Consider the following 13,848-nt stretch of genomic DNA (forward strand, 5'->3'; position numbering starts at 1 on the left):
ACTTCGCGAGTGTAACTGTGTTTATATTGTTAGTATAAATATTTGTAATCATTAGCATACTTATTTAAATGTAAATCTGACATGTGTTTAATACGAAATCATTGTGTTGTTTATATATGCTTTACTGTGGTTCAATGAATGGTTATCTTCGTTATGATAATAAACAACGGTAGTGAGTACATAAATAAGATTCACTTCACCTTCTATTTACTTTGACGGAGATGAAGGAGATATCCCTGGGAAATTACCTACCTCCTTCGAGATACGCAGCGGCCATAACTTTCTCGTTATCTTTGGATAATATGAATTTACTGTTTCATCTTCGTATCCATATATTCACGTTTGCCGAATTATGCGCGTAACCTCGTGAATTTATCACAAAAAGTTTCGAGGATAAAATCTCATCCTCTTTCACATATACTTCAAATTTTGTCCTTAATATGTCATATTTAAGCTACGTATATTGTGGAACGTTTATCTACTTCAAGTAGTTATTTCAGTACTATAACGGGGCAATTACCTCACTGGTGATGTGTCCCTCCTAAGGCTTTCCTTTTACGTGTCATATTAACTTTAACGCTTGCCGTGTAGTCGACTCTTTCATTTTAAAGCCTTGCTATAAATCTTCGTTCATTCATCCATTTCGTTCGGGGCTAAATAAAAGCGTATGTAACACAATAGAAAACGTTATTTGAATCACGTTATATTTACTCTTTCAATATTCCGTTATATTTGAAGTAAAATTTAATTTAAGTACCTATAGGCTTTTTTGTTTTTACATTTTTGAATTTTCGGTTTCATTCTCGAGAGCTTACATATTGATATCAAAGCTGGTTTTAATGTATAGAAATATATGTTTATTAGGGACACAGTTGTTCTAGAAAGCTAATGGTACAAACCATAAGTCAATTCGACTCAAGAACGATGGGGTATCATTAAATGGTTGTTTGTGTCATCGCTTTGCAATTTCATAACACGAATAAGCAATGCTTTATATTATATGCTGGCTGCAGTCCAACTTTTCTGTACACTGCAAAGCCTTCCGGCGTGCTGTCGCCGCGTCGCAACGCGCTATTTAAACCTTTGTCGAGTCGCGGGCAATCAGACGCTTTGTGCTGCTAACTTGCTGCTTTTCCTTAGCGTAACTTAGGCAATATTTACCCAAGATCGCAACCAGTATTCGGACGTTTGTTTGTACTGTGGTATTTTCAACAGTATGATACAAAAAGAAAGATATTAAAATTTTGAAATGAGTTAAGAAAATGCGCGGTCGATGTATTCATTAGAACGAATATATGTGCATTTAACTAATGTTCAGCCCAAATAACAATTTTTTTTTTAATATATTGCATGTGAATGTATCTATAGGGTCGTATATATTTTTGTTCCTTTACCTACTGCCTCCTTACTGGCAAAGAGCTGTTATGAGAAATTGATTTCTTTCCAAGAAGATTTGTGCGCTTCAAACAGTGAAAGTGAAGATTAAATATGCAGACGGTTTGACGTTATCTATTATAAGTGGATTGACAAAAATTAACAATTATTCACTCATTCATTCTCATTCATTCAGAGTCTAGAGTTAGGTAAAGTAAAATCACAAGTAGGTATCGTATGTAAAATGAAATCATGTTTTACTACATATGATTACCTAATTATTATTATAGTATGCGAGTTAGATAAATGTAATGGAATCGGTCGTTTCAGCACGCAGCCCCCAGGTAGCACTTTGGGGGATTAGATCGGACACTAAGGCGTGGCCACACGACCTCTCCTTAACTACATTTACCGGGATAATGCCACGGATATAAAGGGTTGACGTTTCGATACGTTCTACGCAGTATTGTTTGGTGTTTGTTGAGGCAGGTGTACACTTACACTTTAATGCGATTATAGTTGACCCGGCGGGCTGTGAATAATTACGCATTTTACAGGCGACTTCAAAAAAGGAGGACTCTATCAATTCGAATGGATTTTTTGTGTTTGATGTCCTATTAGTTTACTATTGTCTCAATAGTTGTCTACTGGGTAAAGCGATTTTTATGATTCTTTTTTTTTAATATTTTAATGTTGGTGCTTCTCATGTGGTCCCATTTATATTATAATTCGATAAAGATCTTAAACACATACTGAATAGACTGGTTTGAACTACAAATGTATTACTAGCGTACATACAGTATTCGTGTCTCAGGATGATTACGAGACCAAATCTATTGTTTGTGTCACGCAAATATTGAGAGTAGGTATGTTGGTTGGTTACTTTTGTTTGCGATGTTGCTGTTGAGAATAGTTTATTTTTGTAGGTACACGAATACATTTTGCGTAGGTAATATGTTGAATTGTTAAACAGAAGTTGCTAGTATGTTGTAGTTAGGTTTATGAGAATTTTTTGTTTTAATAGAGCCTCGCGAAACATGGAGAAATGTATGCAAACGTTACATGATTAAATAGATAGTCTTCGTTTAACTCATGTTCGTAATACAAAATGTCTAAGTAGCAGAAATTTATGAATGTATCTTAAAGTGAAATATATTCTTCATAAAATATAAAGCCACGTTAATTTTTAAATAATTCTATTTGCCAAAACAGGTCACCGACGACCCTGTTGGGAGATACCATTCCAAATTCTAAAATGGGACCAAATCCATTAAAAAATTCAACCATTTCTATCAGACGCACAAAAAGAATCACTGCAATCCGTTGAAAATTTACGGAGTTAGCAGTAACAAACTAAAAAATATATTTGTTAATTTTATAGTAGCTACATTAATATATTCAAATAGTACCTACCCGTTAATTCGAAGATCTCTTAATAAATATAATTGCATACTTGGATCTAAGTAAGGCCACTTTATATGCAATATTGTGATCGTCTCGCCTTAAAACTGTCATGCGTACGTATTTATTGCTTTTTAAATAAGAAAATAAATGTCGAAACGATGTATTGCGAATAGCAAGAGAATAAGAGAGAACAATAAAAGTTTTGGCACGCCGCCTATTTAAATACGTATGTAGTGGAGGAATTGTTTACTATGTTGTTTACTGAAAAATCTATCATATGTACTCGTACATATAAAGCGTATAAATGTAGCTGCAAAATCGAAGTGAAACTTTTCAATAAATAAATAAAAAAAAATGTTGTAGACATACCCTAAAATGAATATAAATCAAATCAAATCAAAAATACTTTATTGTGCACCAAGTCATACAAAAATAAATTCTATAAATAAACTCTATAGAAGCACAACAGGCGGATTGATTAAAAGAGTGAATTTATATGAAAATAGCGTAATTCTATGTTTATGGATAAAACAATAGTAAATATTAGTTTAATCGTTAAGAAAAAAAGGTGTGTACTGTTCAGTTACACTAGTACATAATAATTAATGAGTACTCCTCCAAAAAATTATACATATTTATAAATATAGCATGATATTTATAATTCCTAAATTTCAACTTGATTCTTAATATTAAAATATAAATGCGAGGGATTCTGCAATTCCCAAATTGAGGACAGTTTTTAACAGCCAATGAATTTAAATTATGTTTTATCTTGCAAATTCTCGGTAGAATCGGCGTCGACATCGGTGTTTAGTTGGAAAAAAAAACCTTTAAATGTTTGTAAAAAATTGCATGAATAAAAAATATGTTTGTAATAAATAATAAATGAAACTAACCATTTATGTAGGTATAAAACTTTCAAGATATTGTATTTAAGCCAAACTTGATGAAGAAAAGCCTTATAAAATCAAGCAAACCTTTCAAGATAGACGCGGCGCAATTTATCAAAGAAAGTGTAGACGAAGCAGAATTGGGAAATGCAATTGGAGAAGACGTTTCAGACATTAATTGCTCGATTTAAACTGAATGATTTCACCCTTCAGTAGGTAATTGGGCTATTTATTTCTATTTGTTTTTGTCATCTAAGTTTTCTCTTGCTAGCAAATTATTATGCATTATCATTTAATGCCGTTTCAAGAAAAATATTTTGCCTGTAATATATTTCTTAGCTCTATAACTTCAATGTTAGATTTGAGCTTTTAATATATTTATAATTAACGATAATGTTATTTCAATAAAATTAAGCAATTGATTCAAATACAATCTGTTGTTGTTGTTATGTTTAATGATTGTGTTCTATCTCATGAAAAAACAGAGCACCTAAAAAATAAAATTGTTTTCTTGTATTCTAATGATAAATCACAACGAACATTCCCTAAAATATTGAATAGAAACGTGACTCCCAAGAAATAAATGGAATTTAGACAAATACTGGTATATGCCGCAAATAAGGCATTGACCTCCGTCGTGTTTCCAAACATAACATTAATCTGATTTGCTCAATGCTATTATTATCGGCGAATGTTCTATGTTCTATTTATGTTTCGGTTCTTTATTGGGGCATGTCGGCAAAAAAGATGAGGTGTATTTTGTCGTAGTGTCTATTGAGTTTCGGTGTTTTTTGCCCGCATATTTGTGATGGTTATTTTTAGTAGAAGATTCTTTGGATTTTCACAAGTTCACATGAACCTGTAACATGACCATTAAAGTTATTTGATAAAGGGTGAGCTAAAGAGATATCTTTGTAATATAACGAATAAGGAGAAATAATATTCATCCCTTATTGTAAGAAAATCACTAAGCTACAAATTTAACGACCCTCAAACGTGACCCTTAGACGCCTGTTTAAAACTAATCAAAATAAGTCTTTATTTTGCACCAAACCATGTACAATGAATGAGTTCTAGAAATAAAAATAAAACAACTTTATTCTATGAGCTTAACATAGCTTCTTACGTAAAGCCTTGATTGATGCAGTGAATATTTCTAGCGGTTTCATCGAATCTTTCCGCACGATCTTCTCCAGCTCTTATTGACAGTTGAATAAGCTTTGAGTGCAACGTGGTTTTGCTCAGTGGAATCAATCACTATACTGCACCTGTTGCTTTTTGAGTCTCACAAAAGTATTTTAACGCTAAACAGAATGGAAGAATGAGATTTACTGAAATGTATGTGATGTACTGAAATTAATAACCCTAGGCTTAGAAATCGGCTGGGGAACAACTTTGATAAGTTTCTGAGTTTATTTGTCTGTATAATTCAATGAAGCACAAATACAGTTGCTCTTAATTTGAATTAATTGACGGCGCTGTATCCGTTTCAACGTTTAGTGAGATAAATATATCTTATTTTGTTTCCAAATTGTATAATTTTTTTGTATTGGATTGGAAATAAGAAGATTTTGGCATAACAAATGTGTATAGTTTTTCGTACAAAAGAAAAAAATTCTTCTATTCGATGTAATAAGAAATATACGAAGCTAATATCATTTGCATAACTTGACGCTATTTCGGATTGAATTTTGTTATGTAACGTCTCAGTTTCTTGTAGTATCATTTATGTTAAGATATATTAATAGTATTATTCTGTTAAAAGACACGGGAACTATTTACAAAATAAAGTTATAACCAAATAAAACTTTTACTACGAAATAGCTGACCGCCGTTCATGGAGGGAGATGTAATGAGACCTAAAACAACAATATCCTATCATTCACAAAAATAATGACATCCACCAATTGTAAACCTATGGACTATCATACAAAAAAAGAAGCAGTCGAATTAAACTCCTTCATCTGTAGGAAAGTCGGTTAATGAAATAAAGTTGAATATAATTGGTTTACCTGATAGCAGAATTTTATTTCAGCTCTAGTCGAGTGGAATTGTTCAATATTGGCTTGTAAATCAACCGTCAATCAGTAATTAATCGCACGTGAATTTTGTATTTTTCCCTGTATTCCATTTCGCCTTGGGCATCGAGAATTCCAGCTACATCATTGAAAGTTTCCTCGAATATTTTAAACCTTGAAGCGGTTTGGACAGTGAGAGTTATTTGTCTTTTCTATTATCGCTGAAAATGGTTACAAGGTAAAAAATGCAACAAGTTGGGAGTAAGCAACACTATAATATCTACCTTGAATATAATCTGTCTGAACGCAGTGAGCCGGGTAATCAGATAGACCAACGCGCGAGACAGAGGGATTATGTTAACTTTACATACTTTACGTTGTTAAGTATTCCGAGACTTATATTGAATATATCACAAATTTAATAACCTTTGCTGGTATTTTGATTTGTCTTTTACGGCTTTCGATAATGTAAGATATTAGATAAGTTGTAGCGAATCCTTTGTAAATGTTTGGTGAAGGGGAATAATGCTTTAAGAGTGAAGATTGATCGGTCCCTTGTTAACTTTCTCTCGTACCGGTGTATTTTATTCTTTATGATTAATTATAGGAGCTAACGTTATATGGATTAGGTATCCACAACTGCTTAAAACGGTGAAGGAAAAAATCGTAAGGAAACCGGCATGTCCCAGAATTAAAAGTTCGACGACATGTGACATCTACCAACCCGCACTTACCCAGCGTGGTGGATTATGACCTGAACTTTTAGGAGACCTGTGTCCCAGCAGTGGGAACATATAAGGGGTGATGATGATGATCTACTACGGTATAGCAACTATCACCAATTTACAGCTACTAACCACTTATAAAATTTTAATAATATAAGAATGATATAAATACTTCGGGCTTGAAATCAGACCAAACTGAAATTACCTAATTAATATGAATTGCAATGCGTGAATGTTTGAATAGCTAAATAGTTCATAAAGTCATGCATAATATTTCGGTAAACCACATTATTATTAATAATATATTAATGAGATTTTTGTTAAATACATTATTAAATTAAAAGAAACGCGGGTGGAAAGCTAGTGGAACAATATATCTTTCTTCTAATATATAAAATTCTCGTGTCACAGTTTTCGTTGCCATACTCCTCCGAAACGGCTTGACCGATTCCTCTGAAATTTGGTAAGCATCTTGGGTAGGTCTGAGAATCGGCCAACATCTATTTTTTATCCCGATATTCCTACGGGATACGGACTTACGCGGGTGAAACCGCGGGTCGCAGCTAGTCTAATATATAAAATTCTCGTGTCACAGTTTTCGTTGCCATACTCCTCCGAAACGACTTGACCGATTTTGATGAAATTTTTTGTGCTTATCCGCTATCTATGAGAATCGGCCAACATCTATTTTTCATACCCCTAAATGATAAGAGTACGGCAGAACAGCGTTTGCCGGGTGCAGCTAGTCTTATATATAAAATTCTCGTGTCACAATGTTAGTCTCTATACTCCTCCGAAACGGCTTGACCGATTCCTCTGAAATTTGGTAAGCATATTGGGTAGGTCTGAGAATCGGCTAACATCTATTTTTCATACCACTAAACGATAAGAGTAAGGCAGAACAGCGTTTGCCGGGTGCAGCTAGTAAGTATATATAATAACAATCATAAGTAGGATGAATTGTATAATATCTACCTATTTTTGTATTTTGTTTCTCTTATTTTCATAACATACAAATTTACGGCATTCTCTCTCATAGCAAGCTTTTAAAATTGCAACAGCCATCTTTAGAACTACGTTTTTTGTTTTTTTATGGGCGTCGTTGCTTTGTTTGTGGAACGTGGTAGACAGACTAATTAAAACTTACGACCATTAGCATGCTTTAATTATACAAGACTACTCAGCGCTTCAAGTATTTGAAAAAAAAAAACAGCAAAATTAAAGTGGATATTACAAAATATCCGACTTTTGTTGGGCCATATAAATTTGGTAATTCGTAATAAAATGTTATCCTGTTTATTTAAAAGGAACAAATAAATGTTGATGATAAACTTCCGAGAGGAAAAAGAATCTCAATCGCTCAATTTCACAATTATAAATTACTTTGAAATAACTCTTTATCTTTATGTTCAATTCCAGAAAGCAACCAAAGACGTTCGCGTTCGACCACTGTTTCTACTCGCTCGACCCGTCGCTAAGCAATTACGCGTCACAAAAGACGGTGTTCGAGTGCCTTGGCCGGGATATCCTGGACAATGCCTTCGAAGGGTACAATGCCTGTATCTTCGCGTACGGCCAGACAGGTACGTTTAACTTTATAAGCGATCGACATTTCCATTGTAGTTTTCCTTGCGTAGGTATATACTGTATTCGCTATTACGTAAGAGCGATTATATAATTCCCCGTTTGGAAACGCATTAAAAGTGTGACAATTGTTCAATGTTGCGTCCAGCGTCAGATTACGGTTCTGTGGTTTTCTAGACCATTGACAATTTTGTTGCCATTATTTGTAACCGTTTTTCGTGGTGACGGAGTGTTGGAGCATGAATCGGGTGATTAGGTTATGTAGATAACTTTCATTAGCGAGCAGAGGTTTTGATCACTTCTGTGCTTGGTTGGTTCTTTAAATTATTACATGAATTGTTTTTAGGTAGGTCAGGTTGTAAAGTCATTGTTTCTAGGCTTTATACATAGTCCTTTTTTATTTTCCTTCTCCTTTTATCTTTTTTAAGTTTAAAGTGAAAAACATCTTTAGCGCCGAAACAAAGGAAAATTTAGGCTTATAATTTATTAAGAAGCCCGTGCTAAGAATAGATAACATGAAACTGAATGGCTGGCTTTCATTATCAATTCATAAGTCAGTACGAGGCTGCGATCCAAGACTTTGTATTTGAGACGCCATTGTTTATATCTAAGAGGCGGTTTCGTTGAGATTTACGCCCGACAATGTCGCTTCTGTAATTTTAATCTTGTTTATAGCTTGCCACGGAAAATGCTTTTTTTTTTCTCTTGGTGTTGATAATTCGGTGGAGCATTGCGTTTTGTATAGGCACTGTAGAGTTTACAATGGAGCAATGTGCTAGAAAATACTGAACTAAGTTTTTATATGAGGTTTCGTAATTATAAAGTTTATGTTGATTTCGAGAACAGTTATTGTTTCATTGATTATTTATGTATGTGGAAAGAAGCACCCACGAGATAATACAAAATATGAGCCTAAGGATGTGATGTATCCATCGAGTTCTAATAGTTACAATAAAAAAAAAAAACACGAATTTATATACTGCACGACAATGTTTACTTCATTTATGTATGAATATAAACTAGAGCCTGTTACATCCTATAGAATCTGAAAAATCTTGATTGTATTCTTAAAGAACAATTATAACGACATTATACTAAAATATATCCTATATTTACATTACATTTTAAAGGTTGTGTAGCAGCATAATTACGACAGGCTGGCGCTTAATGTATCCGTCCCGCCCGATACGGCAGCACGTGCTGTGTGGACGCAGATTTAGATAACGGCTAGATAGGTAACCCTATTTATTTAGTGTTGGTTTTTATACGTTGTCGGTTTTAGTGTGGATAAAATGTACTTTATCTGACACGAAATTAAGCGTAAATGACTTCGTTAATTTGAATTCGTTTTTAAGTATTTGAGTTATGTTAACTTTTGACATAAAATTGTATGTTTTTATTTCTCGTTGGTCAAAGTTACACGAATTGGGTTTCGGGATTTTTGTATTGAGTATTCGCAAGATAATTACTAACTTCAGACCTAGTGCTATTGATCAATGTTGTCTTATAACAGCTCACGCGTTGATTTTTTGATTGTTGATGGTTCTATTGAATAACAATCAGTAATATCTAGTGTATTGTATATCGGTGTATCGGCTTTGGCCAACCATTCACATCAGACGTTTATATTCTTAACTTGTACTGTTAACATGCGTTAAAGAGGCGTTGCCGCAGTGGGACTTACGCTGCATAGAATAATTATACAGTATAACTATTAAACCTTATATAGAGTATAAATTATACTATAGACAATAATTTGTGATGGGTTTGTTGAAAAAACGCGTATTTGAGAAAATTTGAAAAAAAAAAATTGATCACGAGGCGGGCGGCAACGCGTATTTATCAGAGAATATACATGTTTATTTTTTCAAAAACATTAACTTTTAATTTAAAAAGTAAATAATTATTTACTTTATTTTGTATTTGGATTACTAATGTAGAATGCGATTCAACTATGAACAGGAGCGTCAATGGCCTTTGTGTGAAATGTGACGTCAAAAATGGTGTTGAATAGATCCAAGTTCTTTGTTGGAACGCATAGTGTGTAGAAAATTTACCTAAAAAAGGCATTGTAAATGATTGATGTTCGTAAAAGGATTTTCACTTAACAACGCTCCATATAGCCTAGACTCAACGTGCTTTAGCGTCGCTAAACAGGTCACAAATTTCGCTAACCATAGCATACGCCGCCCATAATTTCTCGTGCAAATCCTGAGAGATTTTAATAACAACCCGAGTTTACGCTTTCGCCGCCTTTCGCTTGATACATTAGACGCAAATTGGTTTTCTTCGTAGCGAAATGTCGGAACACCGGCGCTTTGCATAGTCCCGTGGTATATCTTTATGAATGAACGTCGAAGGTGATAAGAGCTCGGGATCGTTTGGTATGAATGACGTAATGATGATGTTCTGTTGTGTATGCTATATTGGTGGGATAGGTTGTGTTAAAGACATTACTCGTTAGTGATTTGTTTTGTGGAAATAATATTGGTTAATTGTCTTGTGTATAGTATTGTCCTGGACATGTGTCTTTGGGTAAATTTTAACTGTTTTTTTATGTGCATAAAAGCGCAAGTAGTGAGCGTTAAGGACGATTTAATATATCGTGGCAATATTACCTATCCTTTATGTATTCCATTATAAATGCTATAGATATTTTCTGTGTATATATAATATATGTAATAAGCCTTCGAACAAAATTTATTTCCAAGAATTGTAAAAGATTTATTAAAGCCGTTACAGCGTTATCACATGCCAGAGAATTGGTGTTATATTTCCAGCCGCAAATAGCTTCGTCGAAATTTATTAATGCGCATTGATAAATTCAATGGTCGCTTAAGTGAGGGAATGCAAACAATGTCTGCCGAAATATACAAGATTTTTCCGCTGTTCGTTTTTCATTCGATCGCGTCTCGTGGAAGAAGCTAACTCACTAAACCCGCTACTAACGTTATGCCAGAGCACGTTTCGTTCGATTGAGAATTATCAAGTTTATTAAAAAATAATTCGCTTTTGCTCTGTAGGTGTGAGTGGAGAAAAATTAATAGCGATTTGTTTTCAACGTCGGCCATTATTCCATCACAGTGAGCCGGCATGAATGAGGCGGGCGTCGTGTTAAATCACTTTTCTTTTCATTCGACACTACGAGCGCTGTTATTTCTAGTTTGAACATTTTATTTGTGAATATTATACTGTTGTTCGTTTTTATTTCTAACAGTTGACAGTGGGTATTCAATGGAAGAAGGAGACGTTTTATGTGAATGGTTGAATGTGTTATTTAGCTTTATGAATATGGATGCGCAAGCAGTTATTCTAATTATTTAAGAGCTTGGTAAATAGGCTAGTGCAAGCTCTTTTTATTTATTTTTTTATTACAAAATAAAACTCATAGGAATACTGTTTCGTCTATGGAAACATATTTAATATTTAAAAAAAATATATTTCCATTGATATGGATGTTTGGCATTTTTTATTAGGTACATTTAGTCCTCTTCGTAGCTTCTTCCCTATAATATTAATACATACAATCTTATAAATTTATTGTTATATTTATTTATGGCACTTTAATATCAATAAATATTGCCATGGGGATCATTTCAAAATTCGTTGAAAGATTTTTTAGTAGGTTTGGTAATTATATTCGATGGCTCTTTTATTTAAATAACTAATCTGTGATTTCTAATCTTCAATACATGTGTTAATATATAAATGCGAATACACAACTTCAGTCTCCAGCTGACTGTATGACTGGAGAATGTGTGTTCATACCTGGACCACAGGGTTTATATGTGGTGGTATCTTCTTATATATCTTAATAATTGAAACGTTAGTAAAAGCACAGGCTAAATTTGTTAAAGTAACAAAACATGTTGCATATTAATATTATTAATTAAAATGTGAAAAATAGAAGATGGATGGATTTTGTATGAGATAGCGATTGTCTATGCTATAAATGAAGTGAGCGAAGCCGCGGGCTTATATAGTTCGTTTTTGTTCTTGTAGATGAATTATTCTCCTATTAATGACATATTCAATGTGGTACTACAGTTTAATGATAATAAAAAGGGGCATTTATTATTCAATAATCATGTAAATCCTATAGATCACAGTCATAAAATGCAAAATAAATTGCCGATAAAATAAATGTATGTTACTTCCGATAGCCGATCTCCTTTGACCATAAACGGCCGTTATCCCTTATACGACCCCCACATGACATTCGATATGGGTCTGTGTTCATACTGGAAAAGATCAGAACAATTTGTTTTTGCATATATAAATCGGCGAATGTGTACTCGGAGCGTTATAAACAGTAGAGTTTAACAGACGTTTATCAAAGGTATTTGTGCGAGTGCATTCCCGTGTTCCTAGCGCAAACTGGAGACTTGAGACCGTCAGCTCAATATCAATTTGGCGGATTGTCTTTGAATTTTGTGTCACTGGTGGAATTTAGAGTTGGAGGACTTGGAAAGTGCATATTATGCAATGAAGGAGTCTAGACTACAGTAGATTAATGGTATTGTATATGTGCACGAATAGAATGGGAAACTAGAATCCTATTGGGCTTCTAAAAAATTATTTTTTAATAATTTGACCATATTTAACTCTGTATTGTACATAATAAATTAAAAACATACGTAGAAACAAATACATATACCAAGAATATAGTACAATCGGCGGCCTTATTACAGTGATCTCTGACTATCCATTTCTGGAAAAATTACTGGTAATGTACACACAGGACACAAACTATTAAACATAAAGTTACAATTAAGCTGTTTCAAATAGAGAACAAAATTGAATGAGACAAAACAGTCTACAAGATTGAAAAATATTTTTTTGCAACCTCATTAATTCCGCACAGTTTCTTAGTGTTATTCTATTATATTGAGTCGGGTACACTCCGTTTGACGTTCAGTCGCGTTTGCCTCAGATGTCGAGCAGTAACTATGAACTAAAAGAACTCCTTTGTCTCGTAGTGGCACAAGATGTCTCGCGCTGAGTAAATAAAAAATGCGAATTATTTGCGTTTTAAGCGCTGACGGCAAACGCTTTCGAGGTAATGACTGAGTGAAGGGCTATATTCTATAGAAAATGCAATGAGAAACGAGATTATTAGCGTCGCAGTGAGCTATTGGATTATAATGGACTCCCTAATTATGTTGGAGGATTTTGTGTCAAGAATATTTATAAGTTAGACTGTACTATTGATGTCTGTTGTCTCATTAAACAAAAATATATTATCAAAAACGTATTGTTTTAGGTCAAGAAGGGGATATTTTGAATATTTGTTAAATCATAATAAATTGTAGATACAATTAAAAAATTAAAAAAATAACGTACAAATGTACGTTATACGTTTTCAAAATGAATATATATACTGAAGTTATATAGAAGTTATTAAAAGCTATATATAGATAGTTATATACTATATATACTGAACAACCGAGACAAAATCAATGATATATCTGATTAACTGACTTCACGATGCTCCAATGCTGGGACTAACCTAACTATAACCAATATAAAACATAATGCAAAACTGCGTATACCTCATAGTGTACCAGATTAATGGTTCAAGTAAAAGTTTAACAGTGAAAAATTACTCTGCGCCACTATCTGTTACATGATTAATTCACTCGTCTATGAAGAGGTCTAGATTGTCACAGTGTGAACACTTTTAAGTGGAGAGGTTCGTTTTAAGCTTTTATAATGCCTCTCTTGTCTTTTTTGTAGGTACTTCTGGAATATTTGAAAGGAAGTGGATATGAAAAGTGCACGATGATTGGCATAAGGCGATGCAATTATATTGTATTCTGCTACATTAGTTTATCATTTCCAATGTCATGTCCC

The 13,848-nt window shown here is 33.5% G+C and overlaps 1 protein-coding gene across 6 annotated transcripts in view; it reads left to right on the plus strand.

Moving 5' to 3' along the window:
* Positions 1-13,848, plus strand: part of LOC119829816 (kinesin-like protein KIF13B) — a 100,541-nt gene that overhangs the window by 41,073 nt on the left and 45,620 nt on the right. For all 6 annotated transcript variants that reach the window (XM_038352544.1, XM_038352545.1, XM_038352547.1 and 3 more), the window contains exon 3: positions 7,831-7,994. In XM_038352544.1, the coding sequence (XP_038208472.1) occupies positions 7,831-7,994 (164 nt within the window). The remainder of the gene's footprint in view (positions 1-7,830; positions 7,995-13,848) is intronic.

This window comes from Zerene cesonia, chromosome 10, assembly GCF_012273895.1.
Source record: "Zerene cesonia ecotype Mississippi chromosome 10, Zerene_cesonia_1.1, whole genome shotgun sequence".
NCBI lineage: Eukaryota > Metazoa > Arthropoda > Insecta > Lepidoptera > Pieridae > Zerene > Zerene cesonia.